We start from the raw sequence: 25946 nt of genomic DNA on the forward strand, positions 1-25946 counted from the left end.
TGGCTCCCTTGGCCAAGAGAGTCATGACTTCCTCCTGAAGCAAGGTCAGTTGATCCTTCATCAGCCGGTCTTAAGTTAGAGGCTTGGAGGGAGGTGTACTTGTGAAGGGGAGGCAGTAGCCCCGTCATACTATCTGGAGAACCTACCTGTTCGAAGTGATGTTCTGCCAGTGGTGGAGGTGATGCTGATACTGCCAAAAACTGTCCACCCATGATCTGGAAGGGCTGGACTAGGAAGGTTTGGAGGCTGAGGCTGCAGGCGGGGTGGTGGACTTGACCCAACTTCTGGCCACCCGACCGACGGGGTCGGAACAAGCTGCGGCCACAGCCGCGCAGCTGTTGCTAAACTTGAGTGGTCTTGTGTCTGGGGTATGGATGGCATGGCTGAAAGCCCTTTCCGTGGCCGCAGAAGGCAAACGGGGGACATGTGGCCACTGAGAGGCCCAAAGACTTGGCTTTAGCCCCTGAGTCCTTAAAGCGCTCCAGCACCATGCCTGCCTTACATCTGAAGAGACGGGTGCCATAAAAGAGCGTGTCCATGAGAGAGGCCTGGACATCCCCTGAAAAGCCAGAAGTCCATAACCAGATGTGGCATCGTACAGCCACCATCGATGAAATTGCTCTACCCAGCGAGTCGGTTGTGTCGAAACCATAGCGAATGGCGAACTTTGCCGCATGTCTCCTGCCTGATACTGCTTGGGAGAGGATGGCCCAGGCCTCCTCTGAGACCTACCGCAGCACGTGTGTAACCGTTTCCCACAAGGAGTGGGAGTAGCAACCCAATAGGCATTCAGTGTCCTCCGACCGCAATGCAAGGCTGCCGGAAGAAAATATTTTCTTACTTCAACTGTCCGGCCTCCTGGATTCCCTGTCCAGGGGTGCGGAAGGGAACTCGATGAGGGAGATAGAGGTTTGGACCACCAAGCTCTCGGGGTAGGGTGGTTTGTGAGGAAATTTTGGAAGCCCGGTGCAGAACGATGGTGGCAGGCGATTGTTTTATTCACAGGAGCCTCTGTGCTGGGTTTGGCCCATTTGCCCAGAAGGTCATCAGTTAAGGCGTCATTGAAGGGAAGCAATGGTTCCGCGGAGGAGACACCTAGCTGCAGGACCTCTGTCAAGATATTTGTCTTGACTGCTATGGAAGGGAGCTGAAAGTCCAAGACCTCAGTTGCCCTTCGCACCACCATAGCGTATGATGCTCCCTCCTCCGCAGCCACGGTAGGGGGAGAAAACAGGCCACAATCTGGAGAGTTATCCAGTCATCTGGCCTCACCACATTCCTCGTACCAGTCCATGCCCTAATAAGGCAGGTCTTGTAACGGCCTAGAGGCTCTCTAGTACGAGCGGGCCGCCCCAATTTTAGGCACATGGCACCCTAAAATTCTTTGAGCTGGTCCGGGGTCGCTTCGGCTCCCGGGAAGGCAGGGAAGTGCAGAGCGGACCCATGCACAGGTACAGAGGAACGAGGCCTAGAACTCCGAGGCTCCTCCGTCGCGTCAGCTGACGGACATGGAGAAGTTGATTCGACTTCTTATGGTTTTTGTGCTTTTTATCTGACTGACTCAACAACTTCGAGTAGGAGAATGAATACTCAGGACTCCCAGAGCGGCGCCCAGACCTTCCTCTTGACCAGGACCATGAACGAGACCTCCGAGGAGAACGAAGCGGTTCCGAGTACCGGGCTGCAAGCAACTTTAGGGACTGCTCCCTCAAAGCTTTCAAAGTCATGGCATGGCAGTCGGAGCACGACTTCGAGTCATGGTCACGCACCAGAGACAAACCAGGTGTGGGTCTGTCACCGACATGGCATGGTGACAGGCCCTGCACGGCTTGAACCGAGAAGTCTTCCTGGACATGTTAGGAGAAACTTACAAACCAAAAAAGGGGACGACAAAATGTTGAAAAAAGCCTGTCAAAAAATGACAGAGGGTAGCTCTCTTCATGGATCTGCACTGGCTGGCGCGGAAAGAAAAGAACTGACATCAGCGCGCTGAGGTGGGCATGTATAGGTGATACGGACGTCAAAATTGCGCAGACGACGCCGATGATGTTATGTAGAGCCGAACAACGCCACCTACCAGCGTGCTGGTGTGTTGCTCTTAGAAAAATCTTCCGGATCCAGTCTGACGCCTGGGAAATTCAAAGGCAAGGAATCGGCGGCTAGATGTACCCATCAGATAGCAGGTTACAGCAGTCTAATGTCTGAAAGTGTGGAACTGTGACTTTTGATTATATCACATTGGAGACTATTTTATGTTTTTTAAGGAAAGTCGTCTAACCTCTATCATTGGGTCCTGGCACTGCTGGCACTCCTGAATTCTTATGCTCCTTCTTTCTCAGTGCACCGTAGGCTCTCCAAGCTCTGGTGTGTCCCGTTTGATGTTGACTTATCACACTATACTATGCACCAGGCACATGGGCGGTTGTAGTGTCATTAGCTTTTAACATTGGTCCATGGGACATTGAACATTGAACACTGACTATTGTAAGCTGTGTTTGGTCTGCTTTTTGGTTTATATTGTTTTTTAATGTTTTTTTGACCATTTGGCCATCCTTATGGGGAAACGATGGTAAAGTGTAGTATACACAACCCTGATACAGTGGAAATCGACCGTATGTTGGGCATGGAGCATTAGTGAAAGCCCTCACCGGGTGATGTTCTAACGTCCAGAATATGAATGCCCAGGTTGTTGCTTTTTCGAGTGCCTGTTTAACCCCAAGCATGTTCTGAGGACTCAGGTGGTAAAAAGAAGGGATGTAGTGACAAGGCGACGTGCAGCAAAGGCATCAAAAAGATCCAGCTATTCGATACAGACATATATGAAATCCTTAATGAAAAAAGGATCTCTTTTGCTACTAGCATAAAATAATCTCGGAGGGGGTGGATGCAATGGACCTTAGTATAACCAAGAAACTTATGACAATTAACTAATCAGCTGTAAATGCTGTGCCCAGTAATACAGAGGAAGAGTCTAGGGTTTTAATGTTTCTTGGTGGACTGAACGAGTATGAGGATAAGAGGAAAAGTGTAATTAGAGTATAAGCAATGGTCCATAGTAATGCGAATAGTGAGTCTTGTTCTGATTCTTGCCCTGTTGTTGGTATGTAAGGTGTGAATCCAGACCAGGAGATGTGCAGGAAGGGTTAGTGATTTTAATGGCATTCGGGCCTAGTTTTATTAGACATTGCTCTACCAGTGGAAAAAGTCCCCAGCAGTCAGTTTGCTATGAAATGGAGAATATGTTTGAAGGGTGACCAGGTAATGGCAGGGGTGGATTGGTGATCTCAGATGTTATCATGGACTTTGTAGGTAAGAAAATAAGTGGTAAGTCTGTTCTAGAGAATTTTGAAAGGAAGAGGAGGCTGGCAGAAGAGACAGGCCTCTGTGTTCTATGCTTTTGTGCAGTGTTAGGTTATGGGATAATAATTGGTCCTGCAGTCCTTGCACTAAACCCAATGATCTTATGGAATTCCACAGAAAACCTATAGAAAATGCACAAACATTTTCTCTCCCATATTTAGTTGATCTATTTTCTACACAAGAGGTCAGTGACCTGTAATCAAATACAGTCCTTGATCCCTGAACCCATGTTAGATAGTGTCTCATTGGTCCCATTGGTTCTACCAAACCATTCCATGAGAGAGTTTGTTTCAAATAACTTAAGCTGGCTGGCGTCAATAAATTAAATATTGGAGTCTGTTGTCCATCTTTTGTCTAAATTAGTAAAGGACACAGAGCAAAATGTGGACACTATCCTAGTGATATTGCAATTCTTGACAGAATTACATATGAAGGATCAGAACCATAAGAGTAAGGAAACCTTGGAACCTTTGATAAATGTGTGCCATAAGTCAATCTAGACAGAAGCTGCAGAGGTGCCCCATTTTAATTTTATATGCAAGGAAACCTTGGTTTGTTCGATAACACCCTGTTTTAAGTTGACTCAGACCAAAGCAGTAGATGTGTCCCATCTTAGTGTGTTGTTAAGAACAAGTGAAAAGCCTGAAAATATGGTTGGAGTTGTTGCTTTGCAAATTGATCCCTCAGAATATGAGTCCATTAGGGCAGTAGAGGCCACAGAAGGTGAAAGGATAGGGGTATAAAGTGTGAATAGGTGGGAATAGATAGATAAATTGTTTACATTATTCCAGAACAAATCTGAGCAATCAAGGTTGGTTGTAAATAAAAGGTCTAAAAGAGTGCGGAAGTGTAGGATCATGAAAAAGGGAAAAGGGGCTTATGGATGGATTCAATGCCAGCAAGAAGAATGGAGGAAGATCTGTTTCTCCAGATCATGGGTCAAAGGCTGGTTGATTTTAATGGTCCAAGTGCAGTTATATTGTCTTCAGGACCAAGTGTTGGTAATATCTTTAGAGATTCAGTAGATCCAGTTCTGGTTCAAAATAGCCACAGATGGGTTTTCTTGGTCAAGTTAAACCTGATAGGGTATGAGAAACCACATCTGGGACCCAAAGTAATATAAACTGTTCACTCTTGTTGCATTCCATCCACAAAATGGTCCTGGGCATTTATATGGGGCGTTTCAGTTTCTTCCTCTCTTCTTCATACTTTTCTTTTCCTACATACTCCTCCAATAAGTAACTTCCATTATTTGTTTTCACCAAACTAACAGCCTGTAATCACAGTCCAACAGCACTTATGTGACTAACTTCAGGGTTTAAAACATATATCACACATTTTCGTCCTCTTTGAGCCCTATTTAACAATCAGCTGTCCTGTCCCAGCACTTTCGTGCCTGTTTTAATGTATGCACAATGCACTTTTTCCGTGCTCTGCTTCATGCTTTTACTTGTATGAGTTAATTCACTTAGCTCTCAGCACTTTTCTCTTGATTGAGCATTGATTCAGTAATAATGCTACCCAAATGGCATGGGTCTTAAATGGGGAACAATGTCTCTGTTACATGATCTTAACACGTGACTGAATGGCTTCTTTACTGTTTTTTTTTTTATTGCAAAGAGTATTTTTTTTTGTTGAAATATTTTTATTGAGTTTATCAACAACACAGAAAACAAACACCACTCGTTTAGTGCAAGGCATGGCATACAAAGGTTACGAGGTATCGGAGCAATGACAGTACAGGTGTCACAGAGAGGAATAAACAGCCCAATGATATCATACCATCGTTTCCTTCCCCGCCCATCTCCAGCGGTGGAGCCACTAGTCCTGGTCACTGAGATCCGAGTCTGCTGCATCCGGTGGGGGCTCACAGATATTTCCCCTGTAAACATTCCATCCACCCCAGACCTGGGACCATTTCTTGGGGCACCCTCTCTGAACATATACAGTTTTTTCGGTCACCATTACAAGGTCCATATCTCGGATCCAATGCGTCAGGGTAGGCACCTGCCCCGATCCCCACTTCTGGGCTATATTACGTTTCGCAAGCATGAGCCCCAAAGTCACCCAAAGCTGGGTCACTCTCTTGTGGTCCGTCTGTTCCCAGACATTAAGGAGACACAGCCGAGGTTCCGGCCGCGTGGGAATTTTGGTTACCTGGGAGAGGATACGCAACACCCCTTTCCAATAAGTCGCAACGACAGGGCACTCCCAGAGGGTATGCAAGAAGGTCCCCTCGTGGCCACAGTTCCTGAGACGCAAAGAGTATTTTTAATTGTAAGTTTTAATTAATTGAGCAATAAAGATTCATTCAACAGCGTGGTACAGCATAATAAACTGTTCAATGAAAGGTTTAATAATAAATAGCTTGGTCGAGGGACAGAAAGGATTGTAATAACAAAGTAATCTAAGGAAAGGCAGGTTTATGCCAAGCACAATGATTCAGTTGTAAAGGGTTGAATATGACTGAAATTGGGTGACTGGAGCAATTAATCCTAAAAGGGTGGTCATAAGACCTCCTTTTTGGAGGCCCTGATGATGAGGATGGTGTTTGTCTTGTGTCAGGAAATCTATCTGACTTGAAAAGGAATCGGAAATTGTTATTGTTGACCTAATAAAAGAATGATTATCTGATAATAGCTTTGCAATAAACATGGGAAACTGACGAAATTGTGATGAATACATATATGGCTCATAGTGTGAATGTATTTGATGACAACCGAGGAGCAGTATTCCCTAACTCCCACAGTAAAAGGTGTAGAAATAATAATAAAAAGTTAGGTTCCCTCATTTCCTCTAAAAATAGGTAAGGAGGGTATTTCTTCGCTGTATTGTGCAGGCAATACAGTTTTACTTGGCCTCGCCTAAGTAGGCCTTCAAAGGCAATTAGATGCTTTTTCATTATAATGTAGTGTTTATGATTTGACTATAAATGTTTTGAAAACAAAACTGATGGTATTTTCCAAAAGTGGTAAGCAGAAAGTTAACCAGAAGTGGTGATTAAATGGGGCACAATTATAGGCGGTGAAGGAGTATAGGTACTTGGGTCTTCTTTTTACATATAATCATAATTTTAAAGCACATTTAGAACAACAGGAGTTAAGAGCAAGGGCCATAGCAGGTGGTCTACAAAAACTGGGTTTGGAACATGGGCATAAATCTGCAGAAGTGCTCAAAAAAACGTATAAATAGTAAATCTGCTATTATTTGTTTGCCAGTTATTTAAATGAAGATTTGGAAAAGATGACTTGGCCTCCCGAATGGCACTGTTAAAAGTGCATTGAGACCTGAGCTTGGCCTGACTAATATTATATTTAAGTATCAACAAAATATACTTTTGGGCCGGTCTTGATAAAGCAGCTGATGGCTCACGGAGGCAGTTAATTAGTGATTACTTACAGTAAATTCAACAGCACCTTGGAGCACAAATTTGCATAATACTAAGGATAGTCTAAATATACTACCATTGTTTGACGTCCATTGTATATCAATGGGCCAACTGAAAAGGGTAATAAAAGGTGTTGTTAAAGAGAAATCTAGAAATTGTGATCTAGAAGACGTGGGATGTACAGAGCACCTATGTTATGTCTTGCTGCCCATTTTGTAAACATTCCCAGCTGACACTTGCCAATTTATTAGTTTTTTGTGTAGCTTTTGTGATAGATAGGAAAAGTTTATTACTATTAATTTTTAGAGTTGTAAAGGTTTGTCGCATTCAAGATCTTTTGAATAAACAATTTTGCTCTGACAATATAAGATTATGTTATGGTATAGTGAAATTCTTATCTATTGTATCGGAAAATTATATGAATTTCTGATCCTATGTTTATTATGATTATGTTTGCACTCTTATCAGTTTTTAGGGGCTTCAGTTACAGCTAAGACCTTCAGCCTACCATGTGGGGTGCCGCAGGTCTCCTCTCTCAGCCCCACACTCTTCAACATAAATGTCTCCCCCCCACCCCCGTGGCAGCCTTAGTGATATCCTTTGGATTCCAGGTTATATCATACACCGATAACACACAAATTATTGTGTCATTCACTGACGACCTACCTGAAACAGTTGAGGAAGAATAAACTTTGCATGACTGGTGTAAGTAGCTGGATGAAGGATACTTTCCATAAGCTTAACTCTGATAAGACTGAAGTTATGGTCTTATAAGTTAATTTTTTTATGGAAAGTGTTTTGAAATTTATAGAATGTATTTTTCTGGTAGGTTTTTAAGTATTTTGTATATTAGTATGTAACGTTTCTGTTGCCCTGTCGGCACATTATCAAACTAATAAATAAAATACAGAATACCTACAATTGAACAAAAACCTATAGCTGCTTCTCTCACAAATGATCATACTGTAAAATGAGGTTTCTGACTGCGGAACCAATCAAAAGTCAGACATTCAAACATAAAAAAAACCAGATAAATGAGCAGCTAATAAGCTACACCTGGGTTTTACCAAGTACCTGCAGATACTATTTAGGTTTGATTTCTCTGATTGCGAACTTTACTCTGTGCTTTATTTGTAGGTCAGTAGTGTTGTCTTCCTGTCAACATTAGAATGAGCTCTGAGCCTTCCTCTTTGAAAGAAGGGCAGATATGGGTCACTTCACTACACTTCACTACACACTTCACTAGGGGGTGGTGACAGGTCTACATCAGCCAACTAGACCTCAGCAGTCATACTCACCTTCTGCAATACTCCTTTGAGCTGATTTAAACCAACCCAGTCTTCATTAACAGATCTATTTATTTTACAAAGGATACTCTTTATGGGAAATACCTTATGAACAGCCGATAGAAAGAATTCCTCACATAAGAGGGACTACAATAATGAAACGTACATAACCCAAGCCTGATTCATAATTATTAACCTAGCCCTTATGCAAACCTTAATCCTACATCGAACCCATAACCTAACCCTTTGTTACCTCCTTATTTTTGTCACGTGGCTTTTTTTTCAATAACAAAACAAAAACTAACTTCTTTGCCGTTGTGTTTTTTCATGTTAGTGACCTAAAATTAACATTTGTTATACATCTTTATTTATTAACTAGTGTTTAATTAATAATGATATTTCCTAATTAATATTTCCATTACTGCATGGGGACATGCCTAATTCCATGCTGAAAAACTTCTGCTCCTAATTCTTAGGCATGTGGATATTTTGGGCCCACTTAAGAGTATACTTTTTAAGTTGAAATTCCTCGGTTGATACTTGCATTCACTTTTATTTATTTTGCATCTTGTAGAGGGGTTCAATGCATTTTCCAAGGGCCAAATTCCAAGGGCTCTGTTCTCAATTGTCAGTGACTAGACATTCGTGAAAAAGGTTGAAATGATTGATGGTGGGTTGTGTGGGAACTATTAAAAGGCGAAAGCATTCACCTTTGTGTGTGTTTCCTTTTGTGCAGGTCACGTGCCCATCCACCCTGAAGCGACCAAGAGTGTTTGTTTTGCTTGGAATTACTCAGCCGTTCTCTCGATCCTACATTCTCACACGTGTGTAATATGCTGCTTATCTGGACATGACCATGATGGAGGTTACTTCTTGGATTCCCATGGGATACATCACATTATTTTAGAAGGAATAATCGAAACCCCACCAGGGAGCCATGCCTTTGGAACAATGTATGTTTTTGAAGACCAGATGATATTGAACGGAAGGGGCAGAACGTTCAGCAGAGTTATAAGTTACTGAGGGAAATAGAACATGAAAAGACAACCAGAGACCTTTGACAATATAGAGTACTTAATTTTTAAGACACCAAAGGAACATCAACCTTATTTAGATAATCAAACACATCCACGTGAAACTAAATTTTCTTAAATACAGATTTTAGAAAGGGTGGACTTATTTTCCCACGTTCTAAGAAAAAAGCAATCTACACCGACTGGCACTGGATATAACTTTGTAACTTATTTGTAAATGGGTTAAGATGTTCCTGAAAATGTAGAGAGGAAACAAATGAGTATTGAAAGCTGCTTTAGTAGTTCCAGCACACAAACATAAAGTAGCTAAAACATAAATGATTCCTAATGATTTCCTTCTCCTAAGTGCCAGACAGAGATTTGTTGAAAGTTCAACTAGAGGCACCCAACTGATCTGGAGTAGGGTAGATATGCAGAGTGTAGGCGAAACAAGAGGCTTGAAACGTGATGAAGTAACTGGCAGAAAAAATGGTTTCAGTTCCTGGGTGGGGAGAAGATGAGATGCGGAGCTGCAGGCACCTGGCAGGAACTGGGGACGCTTTACAGGCCAGACGCATTCGCTGAACTCAATCAAGCTGTGAATCAGCTCTACTTGAGGAGACAGTCTTAATGGGATGTGATGCAAGCTTCAGCAGGAGAGGTCATAGAAGAATAGATAAACTGTGGACATGCTAAAGACAGCTGACAAAGAGCTCTGCCTAATGTAGTTGTTTATGACGAACCATCCCACAGGCCAACTTTGAGAAACCAATGGAGGAAACTACATATTGCAATGAAGAAGATGAATTATTCCTTATACAGCATTTTCCTTTTTAGGTCATGCCTATGCAGCGCTTGCGCTGCATAAGAGAGACCTTTTGGAATCGATTCAGCTTTTGCCCTAAAAACGTGCACGCGTTGCATTGCTTTCAATGGCAACGCGTGCACGTTTGGCGATTCCCTTGCGGGAGCGAGCTTGACACCATATGTTTGTAATTAACTTGCAAACATATGGTGCCCCTGCTCGCTCCCGCAAGGGAAACAGGCGCAGGCCCCCTCCTCTCTCCCCTCCCCCTGCTGCCTCTCGTCAAGTGCGCGCGCTTGTTTTCATTAAAACCGCTAAACGCCGGCAGCCCATCTCCCCCCTCTGTAGTCTCACACCTTGTCATTAGTTAACCAGAATGTGCTTTCTTCTCCCTTGTAAACCGCTCGAATACCTTTTTGCCAAGTCCGCACTATATAAAATAGCAAACAAAATTGAGGTAAGATTAAACAGTGGAAGGCAAAGCATGTCTCTCGGAAGTCAAGTTGCACATCGCCTTACACTCCTTAAAGTGCAGTTAATTATTTAGTTGCACCATTGAGACTCTGATAAAATCGGTGTTTGTCAACCCAGCAGAGTAAAGTAAGCGTGAAAATACTATTTAATGATAATGTGTGGTTGTCGAGAAAAAGAGGGACTTTTTTTTCCTTGAGTTTTACATAGCGCGAACTAGACCCGAGGCATCGGTTATCAGAGCGCTCTACATGAGCACCAGTTTCGTTACAGAAGTACACATTCATTTTTGTTAGGCATGGAGGGATTTGCCCAGAATCACAGGATGTTGAGCGTCGTTGCCGAGACTCGAACCAGGTCCGGGGTTGACTGCCCTAACTGCAAGGCTATCCTCTCCACTGAGTGGCTTAACACCTTTGACCACAGTGAAATATTTCGCAAAGGAACGAAGCGCTCACGGGCCCCCCTCTCAGACTTAGCTCTTTATGTTACAGCTTTCAAGGAGTGCTTCCAAAGTTCAGCATGATTGCAGGCAGACATGTTCCGACACTGAGTTTGATCTTCAGTAATTGTAGAAATACTCCAAACTAAAGCGCATCTTTAAATCTTTCTACTATGCTGCTGTGTCTAGTATCAGTTTGATTTAAGATGTGATAAGTGTATTATTTGAACTTCACATACTAACACTAATTGTATAACTGAGCGCAAAGCACTGACCTTTGGTGTAAAACAGGAGAGGTGGTTTGTAACCCTGCTGTCACCATATGCAAAGCTGGAGTCCTGGCTCCCTTCCTCACGTGACCGGATTGTTTGATCTACGACCCATCGCTTTGTTTCCCTAAGTATCATTTTCATTCACCATCCAGTTTGAGAGCTCTTGAAGTAATAGTTTGGGATCTGTCCTCTTCAAAATCTCACTATTATACATGATTAATATAATATAATCTGGCTTCACTTTTTATAACAATATAGGCCATGTAAATAGAAAACATGCCAAACTGGCACATTTTGAGTAGCTCATGGCAACATCGTCAGCACTATCCCTGAATGTTTCATGTTTAAAAATATATATTACCTTCAATTAATGTCTCACGATTATATACTAATTTTGTGCCATTTATTGAGATTTTAAAACATTTATTATTTTTTTAATGACATTTGTTGCCGGATTTACATCTTGAGATGGCGTGACTCGTGCTTTTGCTCTTAGTGCTAAGCGAAACCTCTGTGTCTGCTCTCCTCAAGGCTGTCCCTGTCACCCAACTCCCATAAATTGAGTGTCTCCTATGCTTTTGAATGCATCGCATCCTGCTTATGAAAGCACGCCCTATTCTGTGGGTTTTTCACTTTTTCAGTCTTTATTTGAAGATATTTAAGCCGTAAAGATGCAAAAGATCATAATAGATGACAAAAGGGAGGTCCTTGTCCGTTTTGCCAGGAGTCTGATAGCAGCATCTTCGTTAATGTCCACAGATGGTTGGACCGAAATCAAGACTGATTACTGGCAGTTGTGTTAAACAGTAACTTTCTACTCTCTCCTATCAGAGTAGTAAAATTGACTGCAAGAACTTAAAGAAGTCCAGGACCAGGGCAAAACAGAGTAAATAAATTAAGACGCGCCAGTGAAGCTGATGTTGCGCTTAACCCAGGTAAGTTTTAACTACCCAAACAAAAGTGCTAGCAGATTAGGTCACAATGCCCTCTTCAGAAGTACTCCTTATCGGCAGCTGAAACAGTTCTAAAGATCCTAATATGTAGATGAAAAAGCAGCCTGCCCAAACTCTCATAGCTGCACTTCCAGTTTGCCTGATGTTTTTTAAAAGTGTTAGTTAATTTTCATACACAGCACACTTAACCTTTCGTATGTTGTGGGCGGAAATGTAAACATTAAAAAAATCATTAGGTTATTAATATTGCACCAGCAATAGCTGAGATGATACATTTTTCTGCTGTAAAGTCATTTTGTTATATTGTGGTGCACATGGAATAATTTCCTGTAGGCTGCATAAAATACACAACCCGCTCGCTAATTTGAGGCCGCATTATTGATTCTACCACAGAAACCTTTCAAGAATGAGCACTAGCAGAGCCCCACCAGAAGTCTGAGAAATATATTCATTTAGTAAGGTGAGTAGTACTAACGGTGACGTAAATCTAAATTCAATGGGCCTACCTCGCAAACATTTTGTTATAACTAGGTTGGAGTTACTTATGTATTTCTTCTAGTTTACTCTTTTTTAGCATGATAGTTAGAGAAAAAACCCTTAAAATGGTCGCTGAAGCGCGATGCAACAATTTGACTGTAAGTAGAGTTTACATCGGCTGGCAGGGCAAACACGTCAACATAATAAATGACTTGATATGGCATTGAAAGTGGTCTGTTTTAATCGGCAACAATTTGGGTGCAGGAGGTTCATCTTACTTTACCAATTGACTGTCTTTATTTCGAATAACTGCACGAACTTTGTGAACATTTCTCATATCCACTTGAAATAGTTCATTTTTCTTCGCTGACAAAAATGATTCAAAGTGTGCTTTTTATAAAATTTAGTGTTAATAATAACTTAAATACCACTACAAACCACAAGGAAACGGCTCAATTTTACTGGACCCTGTAGGGTTCAGGTCGCACCTCTCTCGACACTTCTCTTGTCAACCCTCCTACATTTTACATAGAATGATGAAGCTGTTTAGCTAACGTAGTGTGCAACTCCACTACCCCCGCCATTTCCTATGGGGTGATCAAATTGATCCAAAACTTTAAACTTAAATACCACCCATTTATTTTGCCTCCACCCATAGTGCCCGGTTACAAGGTGATTTGTTTTCCCACGTATTTTAAAAGCTGCTGGTTTTGTAACATTCCAGCGGATTGAGTGCTGGGTTTGGTGATTTATTCCTGTCTCCGTCACAAATAATAACATGCTTATCATAGCAAAGCCTTTTTATTTAAATAAATTATATAGTAAATGGGCCACATCAGTCATTTAATATTTGTTTAATATAGCAGCAAGTTTATTTTTATTCCTCTTTTTTTGTGGAATATGTTTGCAATAAAAACAAGCATTGGCATAGCCAATAGGTCTCACTTTTGGGACCTTACAAGTGTTTAGTTATGCAGCACAATATCCTTGGTGCAACAACAACTGTTGCATGGCTAAGCACTTATAAGGTCCCAAAGGCGAGACCTATTGGCTATGCCTATGCTTGTTTTAAATGGTGACAAGTCAGGTGACTCACAAGCATGACCCTTATAGTCATACTACAAAATGACCATTCACTCAGACAGCAGAACGAGAGTTGCATAATGCACAGGCTGGCTTAAATCCCTGGTGCAAACCATGGTGGAAATCACTTTTACGTGAACAGAAACCTGGCTTAGAAGTATTCAGTCAAAAGAAGCAGGACAACAGAGGAGATGGATCCAGCAAAAGAATTACCGTGAATGCCCATCAAGTATATAGCACTTACAGACGAGGAGATAGCAGAGGATGCTGTACCGCACCATAGAATCAAGCATCTGGTTAATCTCATATTCTGGCTTGTCGACAAGATGACACAGTTTTAGCAACAAAACATGGATCACTGGATGGGAGGTTTAAGAAAGGTGGGAACCATCAATTTCACTGCTACTGAAGTAACTGATACATCAGGAAGTACCCATGAAGCCTAGTTTCAGCTTGGTCATGCATATGATTACAACATTTTTAAATGACAAGTACATTTTGTCAACAAGATGCTAGTCTTTGGCAGTGCTTATTTTGTAAAAAATTAGGTGCCAGGGCCCTCGTCATCAGGTCACTTCACCTACTGCCCCTGCCAACGCCGCCAATGACAGAACCAATACAACTACTGAACATCACACCTTACAAGTGTAACAATTCAGACTATTCCAGGATCCAGAGCTATAAGAATGACTTGGACAGCAAGCATTAGTCAATTTTAATGTATATTGAATTAGTAAATAACTGTTGTTTTGTTCATCTATAATTTAAACAAACAGTGCCACTATATAGCAGACTGTCATAAGTGCTGGTGTTGACAATTAGGTGCCAATGCCGAGCACCGGAAACCACAGGCTCAAACTAAGCACTGACTTGGGCTATGAGGAGTTTCTTGTCTGTACAGTGTTTATATGCTTTTTTGGATTTTTACAGGGTATTTTAGGCAGCCTTTATAGGCCATATGTGTTTCCAAATATCCTTTAAAAAAGACTGGATTGGAAAAGATCATGAATGCCAGTTTCAAGTGTTTCGAAATGAAGACATGCCAAAGAATATATGCAAAGAATTATGTATGCAAAATCAACTGCCCGCAGAAAATCACCAAAGATCCACTTTAATTGGTTTGATGTAACAATACAAATCTAATTCTATTGTGCAAGTTTGCCAATTTTCCCTAATGACAAATCTGTTAGTGATTGAAAAAGTCCTTCTAACCAGATTCTCATCTGATTGATAATACATCTCTTGATAGAGCAATGCTTTTTTATTATTGTGCCCTCTTTAAATGAAGCGCAAAGTCAGGAATAAAATACCTAGGTTAATAAAATATACTCAGCACAAGCTGTTTTGCATGTTTCTATTTGCTGATTTTGGAAAAACTGTTTGTATGTTTTGCCTTGGGCAGGTTTTTATCTTAGGCTATCCAAGTTAAAGGAAGATCAAGTCAGTATAATGTTTTCAAACATCTTTTGGGCATTATTATTTATGAATGTAAATGCTGTTTGGCGTTTTTTGTGATGATTTACGAATGTCATCACAAATAGTTTCATACATCATAAATCCTTTATGTAATGTTACATTATGTCATGCTACCATTTCTCCCACTTGTACTGCCTTGTGGCACTTTTGGAGTCTGAGTTCCCTTTCTGTATTCTTCTCATTGGCTGGAGTCAGATTATTCTACAGTCACTGTGTGTGCTCGACGAAGATCTGCCCACGCTATTTCCAGTAATGGTTCTAAGAGACAATGTCCAATTAAAGCATAGTCATGTAATACAGAATACGGTGCATTGTTGGATGGTAAGTGAGATCTCCTGACAGCCACCCATATGACTTATGTGAGCAGTTCTGCATGAATGTAAAATTATCAGTGTTCTACTGGACGTTGGTGTAGCCTTTCGTGGTGTCTGGTGCTAATGGCGGTATCGTTGTGGCTATCAGGCGAACCTCAGCTCTACTGAATGTGTGTATACTGTCTAATGTGTTCTGTTGCGCTGTCCTGTGGGAACAAAGCAGCAGTGCAAACAACAAACATTCCTTACAATCATGAATCTATAGGTCACATATCAATTATTTAGTTGAAAAAAAGCTTTACAACGAGATGTTACGGTTTCATCCCTTTTGGAGGATGGAAGGTTGGTGCTGGCACCACATCATACAACTACTATCATGTTGGAAGGGATGGACAATACATCTAAGTAGCCCCAAAAACGTCTCGGAGATGAAAAGAGAACTTTGTTGGGTGTTAGAGAACTTTCACAGGTTTATATTTCAAAGCTACTTACTTAAAATGTATGTTGGGGTGCTACCATAAGCATGCTTGGAAGGAAACTGCACCTGTGTGTAGGGTCAGAATGGGAACCATAAGCTGTCCTGCGCCTTTCCTCTCTTTCATTTACCCCTATACTTTCTCTTTATCTCTTCCTCACTCTACTTTTCTTACCCAGTGGAAGATACAAATTACCTTCCACTAGGCGCCCTTCATTCTAGGAACAAATATAGAATAATTCAGAATAATTATTTAAAAATTTAAATTCTTGTGAGTGGTACGATTTGTTTCATCCAAATTCAGAGTAATCTGTCTAAATCGTCTGAAATCCAGACAGGGCGGTAGTCCTTGGACGCCTGTTGAGAATACTACCATATTCCCTTAATGCTACTCTGCCTACAATTTTATCATATGAAACAATTACACAGATGAAATGCTTCCATGTCGCTAACAAATGAACAATAATGATGATTTTATTCTTTATGTATTGTATCATAATATAATAATAATATAATCCACATTTGTAAAGCGCGAACAATCACCCGTAAGGGTCTCTAGGCGCTGGGGGCCGTGGGGAAGATTAAGCAAGCTATTGCCCAGAGTCACATGGTGCCGGGCTAATCTGCCTCCAGCGCCGGGGATCGATCCGTGATCCCCAGATTCCGGAGTCAGTCGCCCTGGCCGCGGCGCCACACCTCTTCATATGTTTTTAATCTATATGCCTTTTGTTGGGTCAGTCTGTTCAAAATAGTTGTCCACTTTTACCAAAGATGTCCACTGTTAAAAACGCTAAGCGTGGTTTGCTTTATAAAATGGCAATAGTGACAGTATTTATTCAGCTCTTGAAACGCAATCCCACTTAAAAACATATTAAAGTTCTTGAACAGTTATGAACTTTAGTCGCAAATAATTTAAAATTCTAATTTCTTCTGACCTGCAATCTGAATACTTTCTAACATGCCAAAATGTATTACACTGCAATTAAGTTTGATGTCCTAGCACAAATGAAGCCCTTTGTTAGTCATGCTAACCATCTGGCAATAGGTATGGGGCACACGCTTGTTCAGAGATGGAATTTTTTGGTCTGGAGTTAGCCAAGTCCTTTTGATTTTACTAAAATATATATAATATACTTACATATAGGGCTTTCAGCCATCTCTCTCATCTTGTTTTTGCTACTGTGCATTCACATTTTGCTTCCGCCCACTACAGCATATAGCATGGGCAGTGGGGCAGCCTACTTTAGCCACTGGTTAACTTCACTTTGAGTGACTGCATTTTGCTGAGTCACACTGAGCATATCCACACACAAGCTAGTTCCCGTAGGTGCCAATGTTTTTATTTTTACTTTATAATGACTTTAGAGTTGCCTTTATGTTTAGAGTCTGGTGTGATAGCAGGTCGCTTCTGATACCCATTCTATCTTTATCAGATCCCATCTCCTGCCAACGCTGTTGTAAATTCCTTTTGGAGTGTTTTGTTTTTCTTACTGCAGCTACTTCACAGCATTCCCGATTGTGTGTCCATTTGAAACCCATGAGATGTCCTTCTAAGAAAAAACAAAAAAGCATGATAGATCCTAATCCAGATCCTAATACTCCAACAAAGGATATTGATCCATCTAGAGCCCTTAATCGGGACCCTGTAGCGCCCCCTACCAGAAGGCATTTAGTCATCAACAGGTTCCACCATTAAATAATAGAACAACTAAGTTAGGTGTCGATTATTTTCCCCATCATAATCCACCCTTAACCGAAAGTGATATACCTTCCAACAACGACGGCGGGACCGTTCCTCCTCTTCCCTTAGACCAGGCTCAGGCTATAGGTGCCCCAGGCCGTTTGGCCCGCCCACCACCCCAACCTATACCTACTCCTCCCGTAAATCCCAGTTCAAATACTCCCCTTAGTTCTAGGAACCTTCAAATAATCGACCTGCCCCCAGATTGCAGCCCATATGTTGTGGTCCTTACAGCAGGTGTTCCTGAACTTCCCCCCGATAGAGCTGAACCATATCCGTCTTTGAAGGATAAGGTAATACATTGGCTGAATGAAAATAGACCTCTACCACCTAACTTAAATGGGGAAATCATGATGGTGCGTAGAGTGTCCTGGGTAGGTCGGGGTGTGAAATCTATAAGGGGAGATTGCATTGTTGTAAACTTCAGGGATAAAAGGGTGGTAAAATGTGTGGGGGAGGGGGGGGGAACCAGATTGACTGACGGAATCCAAACCTCCTTCCTATCACATTTCTATCTGTTGGGAGCATCTAAACATAGGATGGATATAGTAAACCCATATAGGGAAAGAGTGGGGGTGGGACATGGCCTCAGAGGAATCCCAGAGGCAGATCTCCACGCCCTATGTACCAACATACCCTGTTATAACAGATTTAGCCTGTTGGATTGTGTGGATTGACTGAAACCCGTCTCCGATACTGGGCCTTGTGTCACAATGCAGGTGACCCGGGTTGCATCTTCCTATTCCCAGGTCTCTCTGGGACATGATTGCCGAAAACTCTGGGAAGTCGGGAATGCTATGAGAACTGCGGGGGGCTCTGGAAATTTCCCTGCAATGAACCTTATTCCTGACCATGGAAGCTGTACGCAAAGGAAAACCCAGCAACCAAAGTTGAATTCAGTGGAGCTATCCTTTTCAAATCTAATTGCGACCCATTCCGTTACCTCTTCCGGCATCCAGATGTTTTCCAGCCCTCTAATTGAATCAGGGATAACCGATAATATTAGGGAACATCCCACTATCACTCCTGGGAATACATCTATCCCTTATCGGTCAGATCCTGTCACCCACTCTTCTACTCAGGTTGAGGGGCTAAAGATCCTCTCATGGAATGTGGCAGGTTTATCCCGCTTATTAGCCTCTCCCGATTGGGGGGAATTCATTGATGAACGTGATTTATGCATATTTCAGGAAAGATGGGCATTGAACCCCTACCATCGCCTAGGGTTCGCTACTTATTGGGAACCGGCAGTGAGGGCAAAAAGGGGGAGGCCATCAGAAGGACTGACCATCTGGGTGCGTACTCATTTGGGTTGTGCTATTAGGAAAATTACCACTGATTCTTCTGACATTATGTGCCTAGCTATGTCTTTTCGGGACAACCAGGAGTTGAGCCTGATTAATATTTACTCCCGCCCAGTGAACTATGGCCAAGTGTCCTGTACTCTTACTAGCTTAGAGACTTTTTTTGACTTCATCCACCAGTGTTGACCAGCTTATAATTGGTGGAGACTTCAACTGCCACTATGAACCCTTGACCGGGTTGAATAATTCAGTATCTCAGGAAGAGGATCATGCGTGGGCTATACCCCCGTCTAACACATATCTCACGAAGGCTTGGACACCTTTGGTTCTTCAACTCACCTCAATAACACTTACCTTTTCGTTAAGGGCATGTAATGGCAGGTTCCCTGCAGACATCCCAGGTAATTTTACCTTTGAAAGAAATGGGCAAACCTCCATTATCGATTATATAATGCTTAATATGGGATTGTGGTCTAGGATTCTGGACTTTCGAGTTAAGAAACAAAGCGAAAGTGACCATAATCCCATTGTTGTATCTATGGAGGGTTTTATTACTAATTTCCCTTCCCCCGCTCACGATTTAACTACTTTAGCTCCCTTGGTCACAGCTCGTGGCGCTCGTAGAGTCAGATGGGAGAAGATCGCCCAATCCCAAAGGGATCTTAGTGCCATGTACACTGAGATCTATCCTCTCCTGGAGAAGTCTCTGGGTGAAGTTGCCTCGATAGAGGGCCATCTCGATTTAGATCTGATAGGAGCAACCCATTTAGAACTATGTGGTGTCCTTGAGACCCACTTCCATCGGGAAACCAAGAGATGTTCGGTACCAGTGAGGGGGAATAATATGTGGTATAATAAATCCTGCAGGGAAGCCAAGTCATCCCTTGTGACAACCCTTAAAAATGGTAATATTTCATTAATTAAGGAAGCGAGGGCACATTTCAAAAAAATGACTAGAGAAGCAAAAAAAGAATGGGAAATAAATAGATGGGAGGAGATTTCCTCAGCATTGAAGTCTAGGGATCCAAGATCATTTTGGAATCTGGTTAAAACCGGATCGTCATGCTCCCAGCAAGCAGTTCAACCTAAAATTGGGGAAGAAATATGGCGCGGTCATTTTGAAGACCTATACGCCTCTAATACACCTGAAGTAATTCATTCTTCTTCCTTCCCTAATGTCTTTATATTACATACTCAGGGGATGGCCGAAAAGTGCACGTTTAATGAAGTTAAAATGGCACTTAGTAAAGTTCTCCCAAATAAAGCTCCAGGCCTAGACAGGATCCCAGGTGATCTATTTAAGAGCGAGCCGGACATCTGGGTCCCCTATCTATATGGTCTTTTTAATGCTATTCTAGCGGGAATGCCGCTTCCACCAACTTGGGCTGGAGCTGAGATCATACCAATCTATAAAAAGGGCTCCCCCCTTGATCTGGCAAATTATAGGCTGATTAGCCTAATTGATGTCGCCCAGAAAAATGTTGCGCGTATTCTCCTAGGGAGACTACAAACTTGGATGGATGAGTCCAATATTCTAACCCCGCTGCAGGTGGGCTTTAGAGCCAAAATGTCAACTGTGGAGCAACTCTTTAGGCTACAGATGATCCACTGGAAATCCATTATTTTAGAAGGGGGCAGCTTTTATCTTACATTTGTAGATTTAAAGTCTGCCTTCGACACAGTGGATCGTCGCCAGCTGTGCGAGCTGTTGAAAGGGATGGGAGTCCCTCTTTATCTCTGTGACCTATTAGAGCGGTTACATAAAGACACCTTTGCTAGAGTTAGGTTTGGATTAAATGGAGAACTTACGCACCCATTTGGAGTTGAGAAGGGAGTAAGGCAGGGATGCGTATTAGCCCCAACTCTTTTCTCCCTCTTTTTAAATGGGCTGGTGGAGGAGATTTTGGCCCTAAAGGATATAGATGCACCTAGGCTGGCGGGTAGAAAAATACCTGCATTAATGTTTGCAGACGATACCCTGCTCCTGTCCAGGACTCCCATGGGAATGGATAGAATCCTGGATGGTTTTGCTTCATTTTGCAGGAAAAGGAACTTAGTCATTAATGTGAATAAGACCAAATATATAGTCTTGAATGCAGACATTACAAATCACCCCCCACCTAAACTGGATGGTCTCCACCTTGAACGGGTGAACATCTTTGATTATTTGGGCTTGACCCTCAACAATAAGATGAACTGGGGCCCCCAGATTTCAAAAGTGAACTTGAAATATGTACAGATAACCGGGGGAATCTTAAAAATGTACAAAAATAGCCCATTAAAGTTGATTAGCCCACTAGTGGAGATATACAAAGCACAGGCGAGGGGCTTGGTGGCCTATGGGGCTGAACTTTGGGGCCATAACACAGTCCAGATTTTAACTAAGTCAGAAAACTAATTTATTAGACAATTATTGGCACTTCCCATGAGCACTCCTATGCAGCCGCTTAGGATGGACCTGGGCATTCAACCCATTGCGGACCTGGTCTCTTCAAGACCGGTAATGTATTGGCGCCGACTATGGACCACTCCCGAACTTGCAAACTTTCGGGAGGAATTAAGATCTATTCTGTCGATTCCAAAGGCAGGTGCCATTCCCTGGTTAGTATTTGTAAAAAAATCACTGAGGGCAATTGGGAGAGAAGATCTCTGGCTAACACCTGAGGAGTCATGCCCTTCTCTTTCAAAAAAAAGTCTCTGGCAAAAATCCTAGAGGAATATAATCTGACCCAGGTTTTTCGATTAGGGAATAGCCCTAACATGACCTCGGTATTCCTTGAGGTCAAAAATGGTTACAGCTTTGAGCCTGCACTAGATTTGATCCACCCGGTTATTGCCAAGAAACTATTTATACAATTTAGGCATGGCTCTCTCCCTCTCTTCTCGAGAACGAACAACTGGGCTGGATTTAGCAGACAGCCCTGCCCTGGGTGTGGTATCCTCGAAGAATCGGAGGTTCATGTAATTTTCTTTTGTGCAGCCTCTAAAATCCCCCGTAGAAAATGGATAATCCAGCTTGCAAAAAACATGGGGGCTAGGAACTATAGAGACCTGTTTAGGTTATTGAAGTACGATCCCTCTCCCTTATTTGTCACGGTGATTGGCAAATTTTTATTTTCAATGTGGCTAACCAGAAGACGATTATTATTGTATTAAGGTAAATCCAGCGGCACTACTCATCTTAAATATTGTGCTCTTTTTTATGTGCTTCTTCATATGTCTTAAATTTTATTCCTTTTTGTATTTCTGTAACATCTTCTTATATTCTTTGTACTTGTTTTATTGTGTTTTATTGTGTATTATGAACTTTTATGGCTAACAACCGAAATAAAGTTTTCTGACTGACTGACTGTTAATCTCTTGACGTTTTTTCTCTCTTCTTTTCTTTCCTAATTTCTATCTTGCCTTCTTTAAAAAAAATTCTTTCTTTCCTTTTTGCCTTCTTTATTTTCTTCCTCTCTATCTTACTGTTTTACTTTCCTTCCTTTTTTGACTTCTTTCTTTTACCTTTCTTCCTTCTTTCTAGCCTGCTTTGTTGACTTCCTCTCTTTTCTTCTTTCTATCTTTCCTTCGTTCTTCCTCTCAGTCTTTCTTTTTCAGTGGCAACAGGCTTGCACCCAATGCCAGACTGATTGACTTTTTGAGGTCTGTGTTAGCAAAGACCTTTTGATTCTACTACAATTGTGTGCATAACATAGTTACTTATAGGGGTTTCAGTAGGACTTTTTCCATAATATAGTTACTTATAATGGTTTCTGCCAGACTTCATCCAGTAGTCTGTCATTGGTGTCATTCACATGTTTTTTCCACCCACTCCAGTGTGCATTAAGAGTCAATGTATCAGCCCACTACCGCCATTGGCTCAAGAACAAGGAACACATCCACACACAAAGTTGTTACCTGCAATGCCATTGAGTACTATGTAATGCATGTTTTTTTTTTTTAGATTGACGAGAGTCAGGCATATTCCCAAACAATACAGGTTTGCAAAAACCATGACATAAAAAAACAATAATTGCCAGTAGGGTGGCTACCAACGTCAGACCTGCTGCCTTTGCCCAGGCTTATTTCAATTTTATTCTGCCTCCGGCTCCTGGCTCTCCTAGTGACGCATTTCAAGGAAAGGCATATTAGACATATCTATGGAATGAAAGTCGTGTTACGTGCAACCGTTGTAGAACAAAATCTCTATCGTCATTTGCATATAATGTATTTTTGCAGTGTTTCTGCTCCCGCCTTCTGATAGATTCCACGACTTTCATTAACTCGATGGTCGATCAGTGTTTTCACTTTTTTGCAAACTGCACTCTATATCTCATCAAAGTTTAAATTTAGGAAGCCTGTTTTCACCAGCTTATCAACACTTGGAGAGTAAATAAATGAAAAGCCTGACTAGGAGTGACTACAAACAAAGTTGTAAAGAAAAATATGTCCATGGCATCGAACAAATTGCCTAAATTATATAATTTAAATGTAAACATAATTAACTCTGAACTGTAAGCCTACTTAAGTGCGTTATTTTTCTTGCTAAACAGCTGGAGAATCATTCGGGGATGATAAGCCTCCCCATCATCACAACGTCCAACCCTTTCTACAATGCTCTAAACAGCTCTAAACTGTTCCACGATTTTAAACAGGTTTTATGGAATTACTTATTTCAGGAAATCTGAATTGTTTATAACCCTCCTAACAATGTGCAGTAGATAGTATATTTGCACGAAGAATGTGAGAATAATAGATATATGTGTAAGATTCTTGAATAACACAGGAACACAAGTTGTAGTTAACATAGAGGTTTATTCTTAACACCTCATCCATCAGCCACCCAGGAGTAACTGACTCCTGAGGCATGATATGGATTCCAAGTTCTATAGAACTTAGATCCCGTAGAAGAGGAGAAGGATGACATCACACATCTCCCTTCCAGTAATGGCATGAACATGAGATGCAAAATGAGATACAGATGAGATTTTACCATGGAAAATCATGAATCAACATAGCTTCTAATTAACATAGTCTTTCATATAAACAGGTACTGAAGTCTTCCGACCACTACGTCTCAGACAAGACATTGATAACTCATCTGAACCACTAGGCAAATTAATGCACAACTTATTCATTTCAGGATTGGATTTGACAATTACAATTCGACTTAAATTCCAAATCTTTCCATTTTCCAATTTAACAGCATTTCTTAAACATTTTATTACCCGCATGGGAGCGGTAAACTTTGACCATGACAATGCTCCTACAGGAGCCTTCACACGTACTAGATCACCCACCTTTACAAATACTTGCTTAACTTTTTTCCTTTCATCAAAATAAAATTAGTTTTTAAGCTGTAGATTTTCCTCTTTTTCTCCAAACACCAATGCTACTATCTTTCACACCTTTACCCCAAGTCATCCAACCTGGACACAGTCTTGTGTTAGGAGCTCTTCCTTTAAATAACTCAAAAGGTGATTTGTCTAGTTGAGGTGTGAGGGGTGAAACGATGAGCCAGTATACATTTTTGTAACTCATCCTTCCAATTCAAGGAATTGATCCTGGATAGTTGGATATTTTCTTTTATAACCCTATTAAATCTTTCAACTGCCCCATTACCTTCTGGATGATAAACAGAAAAATTTTCAAGTATAATGCCACATGATAAAAGAAAATCATTCATTTGACCAGAGCAGAACTATGGGCCATAGTCTGATAAAAGAGTTTTTGGAAAGCCTTCTCTCTTAAAGACATCTTGTAAAAAAGAAATGACACCACTAGAGGGAACATCTGATACACACGACATCTCAACCCATCTTGAATAAAGATCAATCAAAACAATTAAATAAGGTGTACGATGTTCACCATTTAGGGGACCAACAATATCAATGGCAATATCTTCTCAAGGACCACTGGGAAGTCTACGACAAACCATGGGTGCAGTGTGAGGGGTAAGAACCTTATCACTGATTTTACATTGTAAACTCTCTAACTTCACGCTCAATTTCAAAATCCATGACAGGCCACCAGAAACAAGTTCTCAATCTTTCCTTTGTTTTCACAATTCCTAAGTGACCCTGATGTGCCTAATTCTTTCCTTAGAGAGGAAGGAGGAACCAGTTTAGTCCCTCTTAGCAAAATTTCTTTGTCTACAGATAACTCATCAACAACTGTTCGCCAAATGTTTGGCAAGGAATCATCATATAAAACCTTTGTTTGTATCATGTTCATAACTTTCAACAACTCACTATCTGTTTGAACTTCCTCTTTCCACTCATTCTCTTTTATAACACCTGAGGTTATTCACAAACACTGACTTCCTCTTCCAAGAAATCTTCCACAAACTGTTCTTCTCCTTCATCACAAACCAAACGAGACAGACAATCAGCTGAAACGTTATCTACACCAGGGAGATGTTCTACACAATAATTAAAATCCTGAAGACCCACAACCCATCGTCTTATGCAAGAGGAAATGAAATCAAGTCCCTTCTTTGTAAAAATTTCTTTTAACGGTATGGGATCTGAACATACCTTAAAATACGCTCCCCAAGCAAAGTTTCAAAGTGCCCAGAAGATAGCCAATGCCTCCTTCTCAATTACCGAGTAATTTAATTCTGGCCCACATAAGCTTCTTGATGCACATGCAATTAAATGTTCTTTACCATCTCTAGTTTGTTTTAAAATGGCACCTAACCCTTTCGAGCTTGCATCAGTCACCACAGTAGTTTCTCCACCTGAAATGAATGCTTGTAAACGTGGTGCATTTTTTAAATCTTCTTTCAATTCCACAAATTATTTTTGACAGTCATTCGACCAAATAAACGCTTTGTTTTTTCCAAGCAACTCTCATGTTGCTTGATTTGCTTGCTAAATTGTTTACACATATCCCATAATACTCAATCATTCCCGAAAAGGAGACGACTTCCTCTTTTGATTTTGGATTTGCTAAGTTGATAATAGTATCAACCAATTCCTTCTTGGGAACAATACCTGAGGCAGTTATGCAGTGACCCAAATAGTTAACCTGTTGTACAGAAAACTTACATTTCTCAAATTTTAATGTGAGACCTGCTTTTTCCAGCTTCCCAAGTACCAATCT

At 41.4% G+C, this 25946-nt stretch overlaps 1 protein-coding gene across 2 annotated transcripts in view; it reads left to right on the plus strand.

Moving 5' to 3' along the window:
* The window catches only part of LOC146809889 (manganese-dependent ADP-ribose/CDP-alcohol diphosphatase-like), a 192798-nt gene extending 177910 nt beyond the window's left edge, over nt 1-14888 (plus strand). The window contains exon 4 of one of the 2 annotated variants that reach the window (XM_085616749.1): nt 8771-14888. In XM_085616749.1, the coding sequence (XP_085472875.1) occupies nt 8771-9057 (287 nt within the window). In that variant the 3' untranslated portion in view covers nt 9058-14888. The remainder of the gene's footprint in view (nt 1-8770) is intronic. The other variant, XM_085616750.1, reaches the window with a different exon arrangement.
* Nucleotides 14889-25946: the final 11058 nt, after the last annotated feature.

Source organism: Triturus cristatus, chromosome 7 (assembly GCF_964204655.1).
Source record: "Triturus cristatus chromosome 7, aTriCri1.1, whole genome shotgun sequence".
Classification (NCBI taxonomy): Eukaryota; Metazoa; Chordata; class Amphibia; order Caudata; family Salamandridae; genus Triturus; species Triturus cristatus.